Raw genomic sequence first — 22,741 nt, 5'->3', positions numbered from 1 at the left:
GTCTTGTGCGATCAATTGTGGAATGGACGGCCATGTGCCTCGTAACATCTCGGTCCGACTGGCTGAGGGTTGATGGGCAAGATGTCGGCGAGACGGCCCTTTAAGGTGTTGCAGTACTGCCCAGGCTCTTAGTGAATCCTGACGCACTCCGAGCCTTGAGAACGTTTGGATACACTCGTCCAAGCTCAGATCCTGGAGCAGCTGGAGTCTCAAAGCAGCGCTCCACCAGAAGCCTTGAGCTGAGACACAGGTCGGGTCGCTGAGGGCGTTGAGCTTGAGGGTTGGGTTAGGGCACTTGCGGAAGTCGGGGCCGGATTCGCAGAGGGGCATAATGGATATTGTTGTCGTGGGCGCTGATGATATTCAAGTCGTGAAGCTGGTGAAGTCTGTGGTTGTTGACTGAGCTGTTGAAGTTTCCGATGTGAGGGAGGTGGTATAGCTGAGCCTGCATAAAGATGCTTCAGCTCCAGTTACGGCCAAGACCATGAACAGTGTTAGAAGCTGAGGCACAGCATTTTGAACCGAGTAATAGGAAGTGTGTGAGGGGGGAGATGTTTGAGGAGAGGGAGTGTACGAGAGTCGATGAGGCCCTTCTAAATAACACATACGAATCCTTAGCAGAGTTAACCCCTGGGCATGGAAACTAGCAACCGACTAGAACGAAAGCTACTTCATAGGTAGTTAATAACGCCATGCCATTGCTTTGTAGTTTCTGGTCATCCATCTGTCTCACCAAACGGTTGTTGATCAGGGTCTTGTGGTTGGCCATCTCTGGCAGAGGTGGCCTCGAACACACACAGTTTTGAAGCCCAGGAACCATCAGACCCTAGACGTCAGACACAGTACTGGGCGATACGCTCTGCGGAACTGTTTGTTAGAGGTTGCCTCTCGAGTTGAAGCCAACGACCACCACGTCAAGAGAGGAAGATACCGTCCGAGTGTTAACCGCACAGGAGAAATTGGTGGCTTCTGCCGTTCAGTGGGCTTAAGCTATATACACAACATTGGGTGTTTGCTTGAAGGTTATCACGTGAGAAAGAAGTAGAATATGTCCAAGTGACGAGACTTACAACTGAACAGCAGTTCCATGAGATACAATAAGAGCTTCCAAAGTCTCCCAAGCTTCAATCTGCTGAAGGAATCTCTAGGAAGCTCAAGTTGGGGATGTTAATCCTTGTTCCGCGCCCTTTAGTCTTACCATTTCGTAAATAGTAAGGTTTTTAGAGATTACATCTAAGGAAATGCTACGGCCTTGACATGCTTTTCACGAGAACTCTTCTCTAATAAATCCTGTCGACCTTGAAGTATTTCCGCAAGTTAGTAAGACCTGACATTGGTGTACTCGAGTCGCTGAAGTGAAAGCGGTTGAGGGTTTCTAAACTTCCCCGGACTTGTTAAAGGTTGAATAAAGCACATTTGAGATAATGTCATCACCCATATCTGTTTAAACAGGAACAAATGACTAGGCGGAACTTGGCATTTGCTGATCTTGCCCCAACTTGTCCAGAATAGAAACACCACGGCCAATTACGCTGTGATGAGCGAATCCTGCTGATTACTCTATGTTGTATGACCTAGCAGTAACTTGGCCGCAAAAATGACCAGCATTTGTTCGAGTGGTCCTTGAAACAAAGTCTTTGGGCCTTTCTAAGCTGGCATATGCTAGAGGACTGCCGGTCCAAGTCGATCACAATGTATTTTCTTTTAGTGTCTTGGCTAACAGAACAGCTTAGATAGCTCCCTATAACCGCAGAATGAAGAGATATAAGTAGTAAACTATTGCATTTATTCAGCTGTTATTCAAGGCAAGTTAGAAAGGGTTCATCATTGTTGTGGTAGCGGAGGTCCATGATGACAAAAATCCGATATTCGCCATCCCAACCATATCTGACAGGATATGACATTCCTACTAAAAGCAACCGAGTTCACGATCCTTTTATCTAGATTACATACCATTATTTAGACATCACAACGAACATGCAATTCGGAAAAACCGAACATGCAGGGCCTGACCCTGCTCCACCCATTGGACCCCCTCGTTCCCTGCATGAGAATGACACACCATGATCTGAGAATCCTGCATGGAAGAACTTTATAGCATCACGAAATGGCAAAAAAGAAATTGTTTTGCCGTCAGCAAGACTCGAACTTGCGTTTTCAGTGCTTCAAGTTGACCACAAACTGATGTACTAACCCCTATACGATGACGGCCTTTGTTTGATGAAACACGAAGCTTCTGTACATTCTATATACCCTCGCTTACACACTACCAAGCCACCTTCCCCTCCACATCCAACTTCCAGCTTTGAGCCAACTGTCTTTCTAGAGCACATGCTTGTGCTCTACTTCGGTGTCTTGGGTTTAGACAAAGTTGCCACTTCCAGTGCACCGAGAAAGAGGAAACTCCTTCTTAGAGCAAAGAGTAATGGCACCTATCAGGTAGTTAGTTAATACATGCCAACCAGAGGAATCAGTGTATCTTACCAGAAACCCACTTGATACCAGCATACTCCTTCTCCTCAAAGGAATCAGCAGAGAAGGTACCCGACTCAGTCTGCGAGCCAATGCAGCCCTTCAAGACCCTGCCATACTTTCTAGTCTTGATGGGCTTGGTGATCATGACTCCCGAGTAACCGTCAGCAACCTTGGCAGCAATGTTGATGCTCGCAGAGGAAGTCCAGGTGCGGCTGTAGTCGACACCAAAAGACAGACCCAGCTTGTCCTTGACGACGGTCCAGTCTGCACCACCGCTGACGCTCACGCTGTTGCTAACGCTGTAGCCAGACGTGACGGAGACGGTGATGCCGTCGCCGGTGCCAATGATGACGGGGGACATTTGCACGTCCCAGTCTACAAAGGTCTCCGAGCGGTCTGTGACGACAGCTGTGGTCAAGTCGCACTGACGCTTCGAGAGAGAGTCGTCGTTGCTGGACTTGGGAGCCTTGAAGGGGTGGGAGGGGGCAGGGAGGGCTTCAGGGACTTCTGGGATGTCCTCGGAGATGCCGTCGGATGCAATGAGGCTGTGATAGACGCTCTCATGGACGACCTCCACTGTTATCTTGTTAGTATTCTAAACACGATGGTATAGGACACAAAACTTTGAAAAGGAAAATCAAACCAAAGTGAGATGGACTTACTGCGGCCTTCACCGTAGAGAATGACCTCATCCGGCTGGAGGATGTGCTCCGGAGTCCACTTGGTGCTGTTCAGTCCATGGAAAGGAGCCGCACTAACAGTGGTCGCCAGGACCAAGCCCAAGAAGCTGGAGGAGAGCATATTGACCGAGGCAAAGAGTGTTTAGGAAAAGACGTTGATAGAAGAGAGAGATGGTTTGTTGTGTAACTGCCCTTTTCTGAATTTCATCGCGTCTCAACCCAAGGTATTATATCACAAACCTATACGAGCCCCATCCTGTTGACTGCACTTCATGAGTTGATTCCATTACGAGATAGATATGCCGTCTTTTCCATTGTAGATTACGATCAGTCTCTCAACTTTCCTCATCTATCGTCCTTCTAGAAACAACCCCCTGTCAAGGTTCCCCCCCATCTCACAAAACCCCTGCCAACAAACCCCCTTGTCACCTGCCAAACTCTAAACGGCGCGTCAAGAGACGTCACTGGATAGATATAGATCCTAAAGGGTCCTCATTCGGTGGGGGCTTATAACTTCCACGAATGCCAACAGATGCAGATCTTGTTCCGGTTTTCATCTTGGGATAAGAGCGGCGGAGGATTTCGAACTAATGAAGGGGCCATCGCATTGATTTTCGGAAACGCCGTTGCCTTTTTGCCGTCTTTTGTTAAAGATCTTCATGACGTAGAGATAAGTCTTGTCTGTTTTAAGAAGGTAAGGCTGATAACGTGGCCGCGTGGTTTGATATCACGTCCTCGAGAGGCATGGTTGAGGAGGTCATCGTGAAACACCAGTCGTGGGGGGGTTGATGAATACGAGGCGGTGACTCCATTGTGTAATCTAGTTGACCTTGAAGGATTGTGAACAATATGGCTCATGGGGTGTTATATACCGAGTTGAGTCCGGGTCATCATCTTGAGGACTAACCGAAGCAGCACTCATCACTCTTCTGTCTCTGTCTCTGTCTCTCTGTCTCCCCGCCTCCCTGCCTCTATTCTCTCCATATCTCCCTCCCTCATCAAACTTTCCAACAATTCAACATGAAGTACACTACCATCACCGCTCTCCTCTCCCTCACCAGCGGGTCAGTCTCTCCCCCTATGCCAACACTTGGAGGGCTGCTAACTTACCTCCAGAGTCTTTGCGGACCTGCACAACGTTGCGGTGTGCGTCTCTGGCAGAAAGTACTCAAACATCGGCGGTACCCCCTTCAGCGTCAGCTACACCTGGGCAAAGGAGTTTGAGATGCTCCCAGATGCCACCAAGTGTGCCTGCGAGGCCTACAGGAACCGCAACACTGGTGATAACCAGTGGGATCAGTGCCCTGACTGCACTTTTGTAAGTCCCCTTCCTCTCTACGAGTTTGTACTTGACTAATGGTCGTACAGGACGGCACATACTGCAACTCTGCTGGCTGGCACATTGGTGGTGACGAGGTAAGAAGCCTTTCCCCCAAAACTGACTCCAGATCTAACATGTTTGAAAGATCACGTACTACTGTGAAGAGATCTGCCATGCACAGGGCGCCGAGGCCAACCCCAGCTGAAGAGCTGGCAACTGAAAGTGGAAGTTCGCGTAGTAGCGTGTAGTTGAGTTTACTAGTTGAAAGCTGGGACGTGCTTGGTGGATTCTTCTTCTGGGGGGCGACGATCGGATCTCGTATCCGTGGGCAGCGGTGTAAATAGCTCAACTTATGCTTGGTTTGGTGTCGTTTCTTTAAAGACTAGTTACTTCTGGGAGTTGGGTTTGTAGATCTCAGGAAAAGCACCCACTTGACAAGCCATGGTCGAAAGCTATGGGCAAGTTGACACGACGAGGAATAAAAGGACCTGCTCGATTTGGACAAGTTTTTGTTGATTTGATTAAATACTAAAGGAATTACAGAGAGAAGAAAAAACACAGGCTATTTATTCGTGACATCATCATTGTCTTTTTCTATCCAATTCATCCATTCCCGAGGCGATCGTCAGCGTTCAATCATCATTCGCAACCAGGCGTTGATGTTTCTATCAAAGAAACCATCTTAGATGCCGCCGTATCGAACACCTCGCTTTCCAAGCTCCTTGCGGCCAATGGCATCCTCGGGCCAGACCCAGCCGCGACTCCGCTTGGCTTCCCGCTTCTCAGCCAGCTGAGGTTGGGGGATCCAAGAGTCTCGGGGCTGGGCCTTGCGACGGGTTCCCTCGGCGGGAGCACCGATCTCGGCGCGCCAGTGAGCCTGTCCGGCAGGCGTGTCGTCACTGGCGAGCTGGCACAGGCCCCAGAGGGCGAGGCATGCAGTCAATGGCGTCTCATGGGGGAGAGTGGAGGCGTCTCCCTCAGGCGCGGATGAGGCAAGTTGGACAGAGGTGACTTCGAGGTCACCAAAGAATGGAGTAGTCTCAGTACCGTTGCGAACGAGAACCAGCTCGATCTCGGTAAGAATGAAGCCATAGCGGCATCCATGCTCGCGCATAGCATGGTGGATGGCGGCGAGGCCGCGAAGGTACTCGACCCGCTTGATGTTACCCTCGACACGCATGCCAGTGTTGAAGCGGTCGAAGCTTCGGACAAGGCCGACAACACGGGCAGTGGGCTTGCCGCCGAACATGGCAGCGGCAGTAGCAGACTCGCCAGCACCATTGGCGACAAACACAAGGTCATTGAGGCCAGAAGTCTTGGGGGGCACCGACAGGTGCAGTGGGCGGGTTGAGGACATGGCCAGAGCCGAGTTCAGCTTGGGGAGGTAGTAGGTGGCGTAGATGGAGTGGAGGGCAGCCTCAGTCTCGGGGTGGCGCGAAGTAAAGGCAGGTTGAGGGAGCAGAGAAGCCGGGACGGGCGATGTGAGCAGAGCAGTGGCACCAGGAAGAGAGAGGATGGTGGCAGCGTTGAAGGAGGACCAAGAGCGAATGTTTCGGACGTCCCACCAGAAGTGCTTAGTAGTAGCATCGCGAAGAGGGAATGAGATGGTGCGGACCAGTGAGGCTGCAGGGTTGGAGCAAGTAAGGAAGCTGATGAGATTGGTGTTGGGGGTGGGGTCCGGAGTAGTAGAGATGCTCAAGGGGGACTGAGAACGAGGGCTGTAGTTGTATGAAGCGAATCCATAGTCGGACTGGGGCTGAGGAGTAGCCATAGGAACGTATGTGGGCATCTGACGGTAGGTTGGGTACCCATACTTGTCAAGAGTGGTGTTGTCGAGGCTAGAGGCACGACGCGAGTGGGAAGAGCCCGAGACATGAGTGGCAAAGTTGGCTGGGGAAGTAAGGAGAGCTCCGGACAGGTCGTCGGTTTGGCTAGAGAATGAAGTGTTGACAGAGGCAACAGTAGCGGGAGAGTCAAAAGTGATGGCGTGGATGGACTCGGGGTTGGTGTAGCTGCGAGTGTGACGGGATGGCCTGGGGGCAGGAGGCGTCGTCATGCGGTAGTGACCACAGGGAGTAGCGTCAATGTCCTGGTCCTGGGAGCGGATCTTGGGGAGCAGAAGAGGCCCATGTTGGCGGACAGGAGGTGAAGCACGGGGGGGAGTGGTGAGACGGGAAGCAAGAGATTCCGGGTCGGACCCGGCAGAGGCGGTGGAGTAGACCGAGACCTTTGAAGATGAACGAGAGTGGCCGGAAATGTGGCCGGCAGCATTAGCAGAGGCCGAAGCATACGCCATGTCGAGGAGAGCCTGGTCAAAGGGCACGACGGGCATAGCAGGAGGCGGGCTTGGGCGCTCAATCGAGGCCGAAGGAAAGTTGAAGTCGAAGGGCATGTCGACTGCCAGACTGTTGGGAAAGGGAGAGTTAGTGGTTTGGTATAAAAGATATAATGCGGGATGGGATGGCTTACGCAGACATGTTGGGCGGTTGGTATTAGTGGTCGTATGTCTATCGATGCAGGTGGTGTTGTATCAAGGTCAGGGATTAGGAGGCCAGCTCCAGATGCAATCGTGAAACGGCGAGTATGGGGAGTTTCAGAGAGCAAGATGCCTCGGTTCGTGAGGTTTGAGAGACAGAGAGATGCCTTGTGTGTTGTCTTTTTGTTGGTTCGGACGGACGATTATGGTGCGAGGAATGAGACGACGAGCAAGTGATACCGGACCACAAAAGCACAGGAGAAAAGGAAAAGGAGAAGGATGAGATGATTGGTAAAAGACAGGCTGATGATGAACCGAGCGAGTATGAGAAATGAGACCCAGGGCGAGGCCGTCTTCTTATGCTCGTTACAAAGCAGTGCAGAGCAAATGGTTGGCGATGGGCGGCTGGCCGGCAGGGGACCCATCCGAACTGGACGAAACAAGAAACATGGCAAACACGCAAGAGAATGATGTGAAACACGTCTCTTCTTTGTCTGCCGACGCGCGGGGGGACCACACGCGCGCTACTGTCGCTGTCTTCTTGGTGTAAGTTGACAGAACGAGATCTGGCGATGCAGACATGTACAGGTAGGGCCGTGATTCGCCGGCCCAATGATATTGACACTGTACCCACAGCGGGCGCTTGGGTGCGTGGTCCAAGTGCGAGACCAAGAAGTGGACTGTGCGACCCCGGCCCCCGGTTCACACCCAAATATTCCCATCCACACGGCATGATCCACGGATCCCGGGGCCAGGGATTCTGGGCTTGGCCCCGTTGCTGCACGACCCCGGTCGCTGAATGGCCGGGCGCCTATGACTCATTTTTAGATCCTGGACCTTCGGCAAGCTAGGGCAGCTTTTTAGCTCAACGCTCCACGAGAAGCTGTCGTCCATTGCGAGAAGCTGGAACAGACGCGACAGAAATTGAAGACGCGACTCACATCTCGAGTAGATAACCGTGTCGTGAATTCAAGACTTCCCAATATTTACTACACCGCGTTCATACACAATTTTCGTTGCAAGGGACAACCGACATAGCCCTCTCCTCCTTTCAGGGTCTATGCGAGTCCCCCGCTCTTTTTTCATGTACTCTATCTGTATGTCCTCAATAAGCGCCAGTGGCCAACTCATAGTACATTACATACACATACATACACATACACAAGGCTACAGGTCTGTCTCACTCAATCGGAGAAAAAAAATGAACCCAACCCTCAGAATAGAAGCAGCATCAGACTTTCACTCTTTTCTTCAAGGGGTCCCCCTTGACACAGTCTACATAGTGGTCCCGGCCAATCTCTTAACCGCCGGCGTTTAATCTATGTCGTGAACCTCGAACGGGCGCCTAACACTCGCCGTTCTTCCACCGTAGAGACCTCATATTAAAGAAGCGCACCGCCAGCGGCTACGGAGATTGTCCTCGGCCCACTGTGTCTCTCTTTCTTCCTCCATCTCTCTCTCTTTTTTCCAGCACAGCCTCATTATTCCGCCCCCGCCCTTTCTCGTGGGGAAGAAAAAGACCACCAGAAGCCTCGGCGCGTAACCACCACGTCGTCCTCCCTTGAACTCGTCTCCCATTCGCTCGCAACCACGCGCCAGGACACCACGCGCCGTGGACCAATCGGCTCCGCGTCCCCTCCGCCTTCTCCACGGCGGGCCGTGTCTCGCGAGCTGTTGCAGGGAATGAGTGGCTCGTGGCCTTCTGCAGCACCGTGGCTTCTGCTTCTCTAGCTCCCTTCTGTACGTCCCTAGCTCGAGCTCTGTCTGCTGCTTTTCTGCTGCTTGTGGTTTCATGTTTCAAGTTTCACTCGATCCACGGCGATTCCCTATCCTTGTCCTAGCTCTTCGCCCAGCTTTGACGGCTCTGCAACGCCATCTTCGCGAACAGACCAGCCTTTGAATCCTTTTTCGTCCCTACTGCAGCTTGCTCTGCTCCACTTGCCTCTTTGAGCACCCATGCTACAGACCAGCTGTCCATCTCGTTGTCTTTTTTCCGGTGAGGCGTCTCTCGGGTATGCACGATTGAAGGGAAGGCCTGATGATGGTGGTCTGGTGGTCCAGGTTAAGCTTCCATTTTCATTGTCATTGCCATTGTCCATGTCGTGATATCAAGTCCATAGAACATGAGATACAGCTATCTCTGCATGTAAAGCAATATGCCGCCCTCCTCAAGGCCATTGTTCTATGTAGATATTAGGCCTATAAACTCCATCCAAATCTACCCAGTCCACCAAGAAATATCTAACGTTGAATACTAGTATATGGTAAAAAAGGTGGCCTTCGGGGTTACACAGGAGAAACGAGCAAGCCTCACCAAGCCATCTCCCCCCATCCATCTCCTCCTCCCCAACCAAACAAGTCACAAACTCACAGGGTATCCATCCAGTCCTTCCCTCCCTCCGCAAAGTAACTCGATGTACACTCTGCATCCCTAGCCCCTCCTCGTTCCAGGTGCAAGGACCCGCATGCAAATCGCCTCCGAGCTTAGCTCGACTCGTCTTGTCTGTGCTGCCATCGCGGTCTGCAGCTCCCCGACGCGTCTCTCTCTTCCCCATATCACGCGTCTCCCTGGTGTTGTGTCTGCCTGGTTCCCCATATCGTGGATTTGACAGTCCGTGTATCCACTCCCAAGGCTACCCGACTATCCAACCTCGCCACCGCCCTCCGACTCATCCATCGCCGCCGGTTGCGCTTCCGTCGCCTCCCGTCTCGGTGAGGAAGGGGCTGGTGACCTCGTCCCGTTGCCCGCTGCATGTGTCCCCCCTCCTCCGTTGCCTGTCCTGATTTTCCGGAGCGCCCTCATCATGCCCTCCAACTTCATCCTCTCTTGCACCACCATTCCTCGCGCGAATTCCCGGATCGCCCGGTGACCTAGCTTGTCGTGTAGTTCCTGCCACCCTGCAAGTTCTCCAGCTACTGTCTGCTGTGTATACCGAAGTTCCCTTGCGATGTTGGCGGCTTCTTCCCGGGACTTCCGTGCTCGCTCTTCCTTCTCGTCATATAGCCTTTGCCTTGTATCATCCAAAAGCCCCAAGGGCCACCTTGATTTGTTGAGAGAGTTAAAGTTCCTATCAGCCTCACGCTTCGCGGCTCTCATCTGAGATATGAGAGACGGGGGTCGTGACAGGGATGCCAAGAGAGCCTGCACCGTCGATTGCAGGGCCAAGAGTGTCGAGTGAAGAGTCGCCTGAGCATTTGACTGGGTCGGCACGATCGACCGCACATATGTTTCAAACGCCTCGACGTGCGTGGTGGGGAGGAACTGCAGCGTTGAAACAGCTCGATGAAGTAGCACTGACGAATCGTACATGTCTGATGCACTGTTAGTTCATCGCCGTTCATTGGAGCACGGCGTCTCATGAAATACGTACCTGCCACCACAAGCCCAACGTTGTTGGCTCGTCTCGTCGCGCTCTTAGTCGAGTAGTTGACGCTCCTAATCATTTCTCGGGCATGGTTGACAAACTGTTCCACCTCCCTCACATCCTCCACTGGCTCATACTCGTCTCTCACCTTCTCTGATCTGGTCTCTGCCTTGAGAAGAGTCCGCTGCTCCATCATGTCCAGCTGTAGCTCTGGAACAAGGAAGAACTCCCATAGCATCTCGTGTGTTGCGAATGTCGGATGCATGAGCATGATCTTCAAGAACCAATCCGCTCGAGCTTGCATGTCCCGTAAGATCGCCCGCGAAGGCTTTGACGGTATTTGAAATGGCGAGCGCACATCGTTGAGTGATGGAATCCATGATGCCGGGTTCTCAAGTGCCAGTAGGTTAGGGAGGTGCTCAAAATCAGAGAGCGAACGGCGACTAGTCGTGACCGTGTAGCTGTCGTGGTCTGTGGGAGCAGCCGACTTCAACACCAGCCGTACGGTTGCGTCCTCCACAAAGAATGCCCTGACCACTCCTGTGATACGGGCATCCGGCCCCGGTGCCATGCTGAAGAGGGCAAGGTCGTCAATCTTGTTACGCACATCGTCGTCCTTTGCCAGTTCAACGGCTGTGAGGCCTCTAATCTCCTTGGCTCCCACGTCCACTCTTGGGTCAGCAAACAGTGAGCGAACCATGTCATATCTGCCGTATTTGCTAGCAACCATCAACGCCGTAAATCTCTTATCGTTCGTCGCATTGACGTCGACATCGCAGTACTGCAGGATCCTCAGGGCGAGACCTGCATCATTCATAATGTGCAGTATCGTGTTCCCCTTATTGTCGATGTGCTCGTCGATGTGCAGGGGTTGTCCGTCACGCTGGTAAGCCGCCGCTACGTTCAACCCAGCTTCAACCATCTCGTGGTAGTTTCCGTGGTCGTAAGATCGACAAAGAGCGAACAAGGGTGTTTGGCCATTCTTATCCCGTTGTCGCCATGGTATCAAATGGCCGATTCGTGTGATTAATGAGGGTGCGTTGAAGAGATAATGACCACAACTGCGCCCCCAGATGTCTTGCTGCGCCAGATATGATGTGAGCTGCTTGGGGGTCGTCGACGAAATCACAAAGTCGATGGTCATGTCTATGATTTGCGCATTACCGAGCTGAATGGCGGCGCTCAGTAGGGTGGTATCCTCGTTGTTCATGTCGTCAAGAACAAAGGAGGCAGGGAAGTACTCGGACAGAGAAAGCAGGTACTTGAGCGTCTCTGCTCGTTCGGCTTGGATAGCCATCATGAGGACAGATTCTCCAAAGGCATTGTTGGTTTGCGACAATCGGGCAACAGAGATGTCTCCCTCCAGGGCGCTCCCAATCGTGCCTATGCTTCCAGTACGGGAGTGGAAGGACACTTCAGACGCCTCCGATAAACTTCGAGTGTCCATCGACACCTTCTTCACCCTTCGTATGGGTATCGTAAAGTCATGTGAGTGTGTCTCATTGTCACCATTTGCTTGGAAGGGAAACACATGGCTGAGCCCTGAGCCGTGAGAGAAATGCTCGTATTGCGACAAGACCAATGAGGACCTCCGAGACCTGGTTGGGCCTGAAGACCGTGTGTCATTCTGAAGGCTCAACGCAGTTGATGGCCGACGGCTTGAGATGGGAGATTCAGACAAATCGTCGTCATCGGCAGCACCGGCATCAGGTTCCATGATCTTTTTGAGGTCATCAAGAGTCCCGGTCTTTGCGGCATCCCATAGGGCTTTATTCCTTCGGCTTGCGCGTCGCAAACCCGCTGAGTCGAGGACTAGATAGGCCAGTACAGCTTCGAACGTGCTCAAGGCATAACCCAGCTCGCCACTGTCGACATCATCGATAAAGATAAAATTCCGGACATAGATCAATCGAGCCTGGAGCTGCTTGACCTGAGATCGTATCACAACGTACAGAAGGAATGAGACCAGTGTGTCCGCGTTAACAGTCATGATAGGCTTCTCCGAGGACGAGTCTGATGGCACCGTATGTGACTTGGAGGAGTCTGTTAGCTGCGACACAATCTTGATCGTTGACAGCAAGAGACCCAACATGACCTGCGGGCATGTAGCTGCAGAGATCTTCTTAAACTCCTCGACGGCAGGCCCGAGCTGGATGATGAGGTCATGTTTCGCTTTGGAACCACCATCAATGCCAATACCCAATTGAGAGATGTCGATGAACTGCATCTTCTTGATCTTTGCTTCAAGCTCTAGGTCGTATGGTCGCTTTAGAGCGTTTAGCCTAGGGAAAAGCTGATTGTGAACATTTTCCGTGACATAGCGCTCAATCAGCTTCTCAACCAAAGGACCTGTCAGGTCTGTCGTGGCTCCCAACAAAGATAGTTGCTGCTTGTCGACTCCTTGGAAAAGGTCGATGGCAGCTGTAACAGCAGTTTCAAGTGATGCTCTCATAATGTCCTCGTCATCTTCGGCGTAGAAGTTTTCCATGACTGGAAGCCTGCTATCATCACCCGTACCCGTCTTTGCCGACATGCTGTTGGATCGAGCTCGTTTCATAGCACTGGTAATAGGCCCATCCGGTTCAGGGTCTGGGATATGCTCGGCCGATGGCGGAGGAGGTAGAGGCTTGCGGAAGACGTTGGTGAACTCGAGGAACAGCTTCTCGAGGCCGGGCTGCATCTGCCTTGCGATCATGGGGAAGTTGTTGAGTAAGTCATGGAAGCTCTTGATGTCCTTCTTGCGTGGGGCGGCATTCTCGGTCGATTCGGCGTTGGATGTCTGCTTCTGCTCGTTCATCTTTCGCTTCCTAATGCCAGGAATGAAGACGGCCGGAACAATCTTGTTCTCCTCCCAGATGCCTACAAGGGGCCTGGAGATAAAGTAGAGAAGCCATTGTCGTGGCTCAAAGACGTCGGGATAAAATACAATATCGTTGAGAAGCTGAGCTTGCGCGAGTGTTTTGAAGCCTAGATTCAGTGAGCAATTGCACACTTGCGCGGCGCAGGTTGAATTTACGCACCCTTGTTGCTATATATGAATGTGTCCTTGATAACCACGCTCTTGCCGTTCAGAGTAGAGAACTGCTTCGCCTTTCCTCTCACCTCGCGCAGGTTCTGGGCGCCGTCCTTGGATCCTGCTGCTCCATTCGGAGCAGGCACGCGGAGGACATGACTGGCGAGAAAGTCCTCCGAGGCGATGACCTCAGCGGGGGCTGAGCCGCTCTCGGTCTCGCGGAACGTGAGAAGCACATCCGTCGACGGGACCAGTAGGATGTGATGATGAACCGGTGTGCACTGGCTTGGGAGGGAGCTCTTGAAGAAGGCGGCCAGGAATGGGTTTAAAGGTTGCATTCATTCGACTTGTGGCCGGCCGTGTCGAAGCTTGGTCGACTCCCCAAGGTCGCGACGTCAGGGACGTGGAGGAGGGTTAAGTTCGCGGGGAGATGACGCAGGACGAGAACGGATCGATCGGGATCGAGACACATGCAGAAGAAATAGGATTCCTTGGGCTGAGGTCGAGTTTGTGTAGTTGTTTATGGCGCGACAGTGGTATGGCTAAATTTCATGACGGAGCGACTCGAACGAGGCATGCGGCGATAACGATAGCGATAGCGCGCGGTCGTCAGGAACAAAGGAGCTATTGCGGAGAGCGAGATGAGTTCGGTGGAGAGTGCGAGTATGCGCGTGAGCGTAGGCGGCTGGAGAGAAGGTCTTGAGTGACTCGGTCGTCGTCGAGTATGGAGAAGGATATCGCTTGGCTAATAAGGAGAGCTGTCGATCGTGATGTAGTCTAGATTGACGACGAGTGTTGGGAGGCTTGAGATGGAGCTGACCTCATTCACCCAGTGGAGGCACACAGGGCACGTTGCGGTTGTTGGAGATCGCCTAACTCTAATTTGTACTGGTACATGAGCTTGGCCTGATGTCAGGCATCAATGGCATGTTGAACCCCTGAGACCATGTACCGAGACTCAATCTGCTGCTGGCGGGCGCCAATCCGCTCCCGAACGCACCTCAGCGCACGGACCGTTATCTGATAAACCCCTGAGCTCCGGGCCGGGCCATCAATCCTCCGGGCTCTCCAAGTATCACATGTTACAATCTCTGCGTGAATAGCATCCACCGTTTAGATACGGATGGCTTCCATGTGTTTCCCAGCCACATTCACACAAAGCCCTCACAATTTGGTGTGGTTGGAACGCGAGGTGGGCTTATTGAATTTTCGCTTCATTGTCGACTCACTCAACATTGGGTCGTTTGCTCTTGTTCTTTGAAGCGCCCGTGTGTAGGGGCTGAGCACAGGGTAGGTAGGTAGGTAGGTAGGTAGGTAGAGACAAACGAGTGCCACTTTGCATTGACTCCTGTCTTGAACTACACCCATACCACAAGCTACAGTGCATGCACGGGACTATGTTAGAACATCTTTGAGTCATGGTATCGTATCAAAGAGTTGCTCATGCATCCCGCCTTGAGTCTTTGTCTTTCGACATTCCTTCATACGTGGCATCAAGCCTTCTGTTCAAAGAAACCAGGTATCAATGCTTTCTCAAACAACGCTACAAAGGGCCCTACGTGAACACTTGCCTTACTCCTGGACATCATGTTCCCAAAATATTGCTTATAAACACAAGTCTTGCCAAGAAACACCAAGACCTTTATCCATCAACGCCCATCACTGATATCGTCATCACGATCCACCATCAACATCATGAAGCCCTTCAAGCGACTCATCAATGTCGTATCCGGGCCACGCAACAGTCCTGAACAGACCAAAAACACCCTCCCCGTCTTCATCGACGATGAGATCGCAGAGATGTTTGTGGACAAACTCATCAGTGAGATCGAGATCGAAAACAAGAACAACCACAAAGATGACAAAACAAAAGACCCTGAGTTCGCCGAGGCTGACGCGAGTGTAGACGCAAAGCTGGTTCGACTCATCAACGCCGATAAGAATCCCTGGCCTGAAGACCCCTCCTACTGCGTCATGAGAGTAACGGTCCAGATGCCACCAACAACTCCAGTGCCGGAACGTATAGCAAGCACCTATGCATCCAGAGGAGAGAAAGCCTGGGCTCAGGTTATTGGGTGGGGGAGGTTTTGTTTAACAGACGAATACCCCGGTGGTGAGTTCTATGATCTCTGGGTGCTGCCTGGAGAAAGCAGGATAGAGTGGGTTGGACCAGTACCGATAGACCTGGCGAAGAAGTCGATCACTCTCGCTGACCCTCTTCAGCTTGGAAAGAAGAAAAAGCGAGTGTAGTGGTACAGATGGGGAAGCGTGTATAGGGAGTTCAACTTGGCTGGCTCGGAAGCAAGGAAAGGGTGAGGGGTTTCACGCAAGCTTGAGTCTCGTTTAGCTGAGAATTCCAATTAAATCCAATGATGACTCAAGAAATTTGGCTATACTGATAGAATGGGCGCGCTTAACTTGGAGTCTGTTGAAGGAGAGTTGAACGAGAGAAGAATGTACGTCAATACAGCCGCCTGTATCTTTAAAAGCGTACCGAGTCCGAGAAGGCTTGACATTGACACAACTGCAATCCCCGTTTATCATTAATTTATGATCTCTCGGGTTCGTCTACTAACCCTCGCTATGTAGGTAATTGAAGGGGGTATCATTATTGACATTGAGCTCGTAATAACCTTGCACAGTGATCATAACATGCACCCGTGATGAGTCTTTCACGTTTAGAACCAGTCCCAAATCTTCTTCCAGATGGGGACTTGACCCGGTACACCTCCAACAGCTGGACCGCTCTTGTGGTCCAGGTCCATTCTCCTCCCGCTGTCCAGATCAATGCTCCAGCTACGCTTGATCGGATCAGAGCTACGCCAGAGCAACTTGCAGACTCCATATATGATTCCAAACAGAGGAATCAGAATGTAGGCATCCACAAAGTTGCCCGCGTCAAACGGCGACAGCGTAGTCCAGCCCTGGACAAGGGCCAAAAAGACACAAGCTCCGAGACCAAGCCAAGCAAGATACGGGAATCCCATCGCCTTGTAAGGCAACTCGCTGATGCTTCGGCCTTGAGCCTTCCAGGCGCGTCGGAATCGAATGTGGATGATGCAGATGCTGCCCCAGACGAGGAACGCGCTGACGCCGGAGAGATTCACGATGTAGCTGTAGGCTCTGGAAGCGCCGGTGGAAACGTTCATCATCGAGATGGAGCCGACGGCGTTGGTGATGAGGATGGCCCAGACGGGAACACCCTGCCGTTGGTCCAGCCAAAGACCTTGGGGGCCTTGCCGGACTGCGCCATGTAGAAGACTGTGCGTGAACCAATATAGATAGATGAGTTGATGGCGGATAAGCAGGTGACGAGAATGAAAGCGTTGATGAGATGGACACCTGGAACCGTTAGAATAGAACATGCTTATAGAATACTGAGCACAAACCTCCTTGCCAGCCAGCAGTCTGAATAGCGATGGTCATCGGGCTCTGCAGAGCCTTGGACCCTCCGTTGATGAGACCATCCGCATCAGCCGGGCAGGTGAGACCAAAGAAGAATGCGGATCCCATGTAGACGAAGATGATACGCCAAAAGACTTGTCGAATAGCCTGGGGGACAGCAACTCCAGGGTTTCTCGTCTCAGTGGCAGCAATGGCGATGGACTCGACGCCAGAGTAAAATGTCGCGCAGAAGACAAAGACGGTCGCAACACCGCGGAAGCCATTGCCGTTGAAGGCTCCGGGATCGTGCCAATACTTGAACCCAAGAGCTTTATCCTGACCAACCAGACCGCCGGCTGCGTAGATGATAGCAAAGATGAAGTATGCTGTCAGTCCGAGGAGCTTCAGCAGGGCAAGCCAAAACTCGGCCTCTCCAAAGGCCTCAATACCAAGCAGCTGAAAGCCCAAGAAGACGGTCCAGAAGATGAGAAAGTAGCCCCATAGTGGAATTACAGGCGCCCAGTAGGTGAGGATGCTGCAGATGACGTTGTACTCGTTGGCGAGGACGGCGGCCCAGATGATGAAGTAGTTCCAGCCTACGGCGACAGAGAAAGACTTGTCTACCATGCGCTCGGCGAGAGAGATGAAGGAGCCTCCGCCGGGATATAGAGTTGTCACCTCTCCGAGGGACTGCATGATGGAGAATGCAATGATACCTGGTTAAGAGTCAGCCTCGCTCATTATCTTGGATATACCACCGAGAACGCAATCTCAAGTTTGCACTTGTGTTCACATCCTCTGTCAACATCAAGACAAAGGGATCCTACCAATGACACCAAAGCCGATGATAAGGGAAGCCGGTCCTCCCTTATTCAACGCACCACCCGCGCCGACGAGCAATCCAGGTCCAATGATACCAGCCAGAGCCATCATGGAGAGATGTCGATTCTTGAGACCGCGCTTAACACCAGAGTCGGGATCCACAGAGCTGTCATCTGTTGGACCATCATGCTGGCTGTGGTCATAGTTGTCGCCGTAGTTATCGCCATAGTCAGACGGGCCATCCACCGCGGCGATATCTTCGTCCTCCTTTCGATTGAACATTTTGGTTAATCACCTCGGCCAGCTGGATATGTGTGGAGGAGAATAGTGGCCTGGTGAGAGATAGAAAAAAAAAAGTATGAGACGATAAGGCGATATACAGCCGTTGAGGGAGGCTGCTTGTTTTGAAACCGGGCCCCACGAGGAGAGATGAGGCAGTATATATAAAACGCCGAAAACAACAACGACGGGCAGAGAAAAGTCAAGATAAAGTTGAGAGGCTTTGGGCTGGGGGTTATGGCATCACCAGAGGGCCCGCCGTGCTAACGCAGCCGGGCGTAGAGCCCGTAAGAAAGAAGCAAGGATCGACCCCCCTCATGGTTCCCTCGAGATTGCTCTTATTAGGTACAATCCGTAGGTAATGGGGTTGGGGTTGTTGGGTTCGCGCAAGTCAGAGCTGCCCTTGGGATGGACCAGGGAAACACATCCCGGTTTTAGCGCTCACAGGGGTCTTGATCCAGCCAGACAGAGACGGATCTGACCTCGTCATGGGGGGTTGTCTGCGCCTTTGGACCGAGTTCAGCTGCAGAAAGAATGGGTTCTGGTCTCGCTTCCAACATTGACGATCTGCCCTGTCGAGCGTCTTTTGGTTCCTTGAGGCTGGACGAACACCCCCACCCTAGAAACCAAAGCATGTGGCTCTTTGCCCCCCGTTTGCGTGTGCCCAAGGTCGCATTTGTGGCGTGTGAATCGCCCAGTGGTTCTGCAAGAAACCCGGGGATAGCGAGATACGCCATAGGCAATGCCGATCACGACATCGAGGACCCTGGACCAGAAGAACTTTGCACGCTTTGCAAACGGCCGAGGGCCCGTATTAAGTGGCCGGGTGGAGATGTCTTAGCGCAAGACAATGAGACATTCAGCGTGGGTTCTTGAAGATTTTGAGACATGGCGAAAGAGCTGTGAAGCTAGGATACGTTGAAGGTGTGAATCTCGATGGCACACGGGGCTTGAGAGATCAGTTGATTGTCGAAGCCGAGAATGTCGGTTAGGCTTGATTTAGTCATTATATCGATTATGCCATCTTCCTCGCAATGACGATGTTGAATTGCAGCGTGGGATTCACCAGTTCCGTCATCCGAGGCGCCCAATCAACATCTCGTCCGTCTCAGCCTCTCGAGACCTGTCCACGTCGTCTTTTCAGCCCATGGAACATCATCTTTCACGTGTCCTGACAGCTCAAGCCTTACTCGGCCTCTTCCGTATGAAGCGCCGGGCGAGTCCGGGCCATCGGCACGGGGCACGCTCCATCTCCGCTAGCATCTCGGCCTTTCCTTGACTTCGTCGTTAGGGCCGGGTCCGTAGCTCTTCGGACCGACCAATGACTTCCGGTATTTGAGATTTTATCATATAAAGACCTTGATTGGCTTCGAATAAAGGCCAAGGAAATGGCCCCCGGGACATCGGCTTCCTTGCAACTCGCCCCCAAGATCTTCAAAATTGGGGCCAACCGAAGCTCCAAGCAGGGTGTGGACAAGCAATGTGGCGGTCGAACCGCCGTCTTGGCTTTCAGCAAGAGGAGAAACAGTAATAAGTTGAGGGAGTATTGGCCCTCGTAAATGCATCGTGATTCATAAACGCGGCTGGCACATCCGATACCATTTCAAAAGCTCAGCCAAAAACAACCATGTTCCTAGTCCTCCTTGACTGTCGCTCAATCATCCGACCAATAGCCATATCTCATCAGAGCCGTGGTACCTCAAATCACACCTCCACGCCGCCAAGCACCTCTTCGAATACCTCGAGGTTTCCCTCGTTTCTTCGATCAAACACGGCAAACCACACCTCCTCCCACCAACCGCCTTGGAACTCTGGCTCCTGCAAAACCTCCAACCAGCAGTGAGCCACTTCCTTCGGCGGGTTCCTGAACGCACCGCATCCCAGGGCACCGAGCACGAGTAGCCCATGATTCCGTCTCGCCGCCATTCGCAAACATATTCTCATCTTGATCTTCGTCATATCACGATCTGCGGGGTTCGCAAAGACGAGTCTGTCGATATATGAGCCGTCGGGTTGCTTCTCCGCGGCTCTGGCAACAGGTGGCGTGCGCAGAGCGGCAATGCTCAGTACGCTGACGATGGGAAGATTCTCAACGTCAACATCAGGCATGAGGAGTTTGTGCCCGGAATCCTGGTCAGAGCGAATGATGACAACATCTGGGCTGTAGACACCCATGCGCTGCTTCCATGGGTAGTATCGTCGATGTAGGGACAGGTACAGCGAGCTGCGATAACATAGGGCCTCCTCCTGGGCGCGCGCTCCCTTTAGCCATCCTCCGCCTGGGCTCACATTGCTGGCCATATTCAAGACTGCGACGCGGCCAGATGAGGCATCCTTTGAAGAAGCGAGGTCGATGGCGGCATTGAAAGAGTCATCGTTGACGATCTTAATAGTTGTTGTCCCTAAAGGTGTGCGCTTGGGACACTCAGCGGCCTTGAGCGGTTGAAGAGTTTCGTAGTAGAGCGCCTCGGATTTGCTGGCCTCGATGTCGGGCAACCCATTGAGAATGTCAGGGAGAACTGTTCGCGTCTCCTTGGCGACGGCGGCGAGCCCGGCGCCTTGTCTCCAAGGGTCTTTGCGTCTGTTGCGCCATGAACGAGAAGGCTGAGACGATGATGAAGCTGGTGTTGATGATGAAGATGGCTGCTCAGAGGTAGAAGCGGCGGGCTTGGATGATGGTTTCTTGGAGAGCCACATATCCAGCGTTCCCTGGCCTTGGCCGGAGTTGGAGGACATTTTCGATGCGGTATTCAAGGTAATGACGCTCAAGAGAGTTGAATTTGGTGAAATCCTAGTCAGGTTTTTTAATTCCTTTCTCGCTTGGAGTTTTGTTAGGTCCAAGTTCCGTTGGCACTTATGAGCTGCGAAGGCGGGCTGTGAATATGCGCGCGTGCACGCGCTGCTAAGCCCAGGCAACAACAGCGCATCAGTCACACCGAGCAAACCAAGCCAAGCTAGTCGCGGCCATGCCTGTTGTTCAGCTCAGCCTCGATGGGCGCTCTAAAGAGCATACAATATTCTCGCAAGATGAGACTCGTGCGAAATCATCATCCAATTCCGTCTTCAAAAGCCCGCCCGGTAGCTCGATACCCAGAAGCTACATCCTCCTTTTAGCAACACGGTCTATCTACGACTCATCTTCCAATCCATCTCATGATTCAAACCGGGGTATCACAATAGCTAAAAGTATGGTACATATTCATACATCTCCGAGAAAACACGGAGCTTCATGCAGGAGTCTTGATGGCTCCCTCTGGAACATCATCAGAGGCCTCGAACTTTCTCGGGATGAGTCCTTCGGCCATATCGATTGCCCCTTTCATGTCGTTCTTGTTGAACAAGAATAGTCCTTGGATCGCCGCTGCGCTGGTGTGTCGATTCGATGGCTTTCCATCTGGTCCCTGTCCAAACAGACCCATCTCCTCAAGTCGGTTGAGGAAACGTTCCCGGCCAGAGTGATCCGTATCAACATCGCCGTAGAATCGATCCCACATCTGGGCAGCCTGGTAGCGCGTAGCCTCACCAATGCGGAGCATCAAATCCACACGACCAGGTCGGATCAGAGCAGGATCAAGACGATCGACGTGATTCGTCGTCAGGAAGGCAATCCGCTCTTCACCGGCAGCAACACCGTCAAGGGCGTTGAGAAGACCTGAGAAAGTCACAGTCGCACCACTGTATCCATCGGCATCTCGTTGTCGTCGGTTAACAAACGCTGCGTCTGCATCCTCCAACAGCAACAGACTCCTCTTCGGTAGCTTAGTGAGGAGATAGGCGAGCTTGTCGTCCGTCATACCCATCTCGCTAAGATTGATCATGGCCACACTGAAATCCAGTTCTCCTGCGAGCGCTTGGATAAAGGACGTCTTGCCACTGCCAGGAGGGCCAAACAAAAGATACCCTCGTCGGTACGGGATACCTCGGTCAACATACCATTGCTGCCGGTTCAAGAAATCTTGCACGTCGCCCACAATGTTCTCCTTGACACCTTCGTCTAGGATCACAGAGCCAAGTGGTCGCTTTTTCCTCGGGTCTCCAAGAGGCACCCAGTCCATTCCGCGAGCCGAGTATACAATCGTCTTGCCCTCGTTCGCCTTGGCTGCCAGTTGATGCGCCTCGCTAAAGACTGACTCGAAAACGTGTCGGTGAGCCCATAGAGTCGTCATCTGAAGAATCTCGTGCGGTTCGCCCGTGTTCATGTTCGCCGTATTGTGCTTCTCGCGGTTGACGGCAATGTACGCACTGCCGAATTTGACAATGTGCCGTCCATAGCCGGGCTGCAGGAAGAAATGCGCATGTTGTGATCCACTGACGCCAGGCGTTCGGGATGCGGTGGTTGTTGAAACGGAGAGGTTGTGGATTCGTGTCAATCGAGAGGCAATGAAGCCTGGGTTTTCGCGGGGCTGTGACAACCAAGCCAGGATCCAAGGGTAGGCGGGATCCTGCTTGCTGATCTCGACGTTGACGAGCAATCGACGCCGAGCTGCTCCGAGAGCGGATAATGCGCCTTTTCGTGCAAATGCTGCGACAGCGCCGAGAGAAGCGAGACCAATTCCACCCGCGAAGAGCGGGTTATCGAACAAGGCGTTGATGTTGAGCGCCGAGGTCGCAGCAGGTTCTGGCGCCTTGCTGGCATTGGGGAAGCTCGTGAGAGCTTCCTTGAGCGTTTCCTCATCCATCTTCGGCTGGACCAATGTCGGTTGAGTGGCTAGGCGAGCGCAGCTGGGTTCTTCGCATTGGCCCTTGCGATCATCGCTGACGGGCGTGTATCAACTCGGTTCGCTGGCGTCGTGGTAAGTGATGTTGGAGATGGGTAGAGAGGGTGTGGTTTGGCTGGTCCTCTTTTTTTCTGGAGAACCATGCACGTGGAGCCAAGTGGGAGGAAACAGTCAAACCAGAATGGTAGTTGGAGGCATTTTGGAACAT

General features: G+C 52.5%; 9 protein-coding genes across 9 annotated transcripts; 2 read left to right on the top strand and 7 right to left on the bottom strand.

Moving 5' to 3' along the window:
- Nucleotides 1-11: 11 nt before the first annotated feature.
- Nucleotides 12-330, bottom strand: MRS44_009290 (uncharacterized protein; the record flags this gene model as incomplete). Its single annotated transcript, XM_065621237.1, has 2 exons — nt 12-98; nt 148-330. The coding sequence occupies 2 exons, from the start codon at nt 328-330 to the stop codon at nt 12-14; spliced, it is 270 nt and encodes an 89-aa protein (XP_065477309.1).
- A 2,031-nt stretch (nt 331-2,361) lies between these two features.
- Nucleotides 2,362-3,276, bottom strand: MRS44_009289 (uncharacterized protein; the record flags this gene model as incomplete). The annotated part of the gene is made up of 3 exons (XM_046274272.1): nt 2,362-2,432; nt 2,485-3,051; nt 3,138-3,276. The coding sequence occupies 3 exons, from the start codon at nt 3,274-3,276 to the stop codon at nt 2,362-2,364; spliced, it is 777 nt and encodes a 258-aa protein (XP_046125495.1).
- Nucleotides 3,277-4,175: 899 nt separating this feature from the next.
- Nucleotides 4,176-4,681, top strand: MRS44_009288 (uncharacterized protein; the record flags this gene model as incomplete). The annotated part of the gene is made up of 4 exons (XM_046281688.1): nt 4,176-4,219; nt 4,272-4,473; nt 4,524-4,571; nt 4,622-4,681. The coding sequence occupies 4 exons, from the start codon at nt 4,176-4,178 to the stop codon at nt 4,679-4,681; spliced, it is 354 nt and encodes a 117-aa protein (XP_046125496.1).
- Nucleotides 4,682-5,158: 477 nt separating this feature from the next.
- MRS44_009287 (uncharacterized protein) lies at nt 5,159-6,868 on the bottom strand (the record flags this gene model as incomplete). The annotated part of the gene is made up of 1 exon (XM_046267931.2): nt 5,159-6,868. The coding sequence occupies one exon, from the start codon at nt 6,866-6,868 to the stop codon at nt 5,159-5,161; it is 1,710 nt and encodes a 569-aa protein (XP_046125497.2).
- A 2,725-nt stretch (nt 6,869-9,593) lies between these two features.
- MRS44_009286 (uncharacterized protein) lies at nt 9,594-13,668 on the bottom strand (the record flags this gene model as incomplete). Its single annotated transcript, XM_046267932.2, has 3 exons — nt 9,594-10,264; nt 10,324-13,284; nt 13,338-13,668. The coding sequence occupies 3 exons, from the start codon at nt 13,666-13,668 to the stop codon at nt 9,594-9,596; spliced, it is 3,963 nt and encodes a 1,320-aa protein (XP_046125498.2).
- A 1,357-nt stretch (nt 13,669-15,025) lies between these two features.
- Nucleotides 15,026-15,580, top strand: MRS44_009285 (uncharacterized protein; the record flags this gene model as incomplete). Its single annotated transcript, XM_046277781.2, has 1 exon — nt 15,026-15,580. The coding sequence occupies one exon, from the start codon at nt 15,026-15,028 to the stop codon at nt 15,578-15,580; it is 555 nt and encodes a 184-aa protein (XP_046125499.1).
- A 428-nt stretch (nt 15,581-16,008) lies between these two features.
- MRS44_009284 (uncharacterized protein) lies at nt 16,009-17,818 on the bottom strand (the record flags this gene model as incomplete). Its single annotated transcript, XM_065621236.1, has 3 exons — nt 16,009-16,574; nt 16,720-17,430; nt 17,542-17,818. The coding sequence occupies 3 exons, from the start codon at nt 17,816-17,818 to the stop codon at nt 16,009-16,011; spliced, it is 1,554 nt and encodes a 517-aa protein (XP_065477308.1).
- A 1,701-nt stretch (nt 17,819-19,519) lies between these two features.
- MRS44_009283 (uncharacterized protein) lies at nt 19,520-20,551 on the bottom strand (the record flags this gene model as incomplete). Its single annotated transcript, XM_046267933.2, has 1 exon — nt 19,520-20,551. One exon carries the CDS (start codon nt 20,549-20,551, stop codon nt 19,520-19,522), a length of 1,032 nt encoding a protein of 343 aa, XP_046125501.1.
- A 491-nt stretch (nt 20,552-21,042) lies between these two features.
- MRS44_009282 (uncharacterized protein) lies at nt 21,043-22,494 on the bottom strand (the record flags this gene model as incomplete). The annotated part of the gene is made up of 1 exon (XM_046277782.2): nt 21,043-22,494. The coding sequence occupies one exon, from the start codon at nt 22,492-22,494 to the stop codon at nt 21,043-21,045; it is 1,452 nt and encodes a 483-aa protein (XP_046125502.1).
- Nucleotides 22,495-22,741: the final 247 nt, after the last annotated feature.

This window comes from Fusarium solani (genome assembly GCF_023522795.1).
Source record: "Fusarium solani strain SB1 chromosome Unknown bctg00000005, whole genome shotgun sequence".
Taxonomy (NCBI): domain Eukaryota; kingdom Fungi; phylum Ascomycota; class Sordariomycetes; order Hypocreales; family Nectriaceae; genus Fusarium; species Fusarium solani.
Note: the sequence above shows the minus strand (reverse complement) of the source record. Positions and strands in the feature narration are given on the sequence as shown.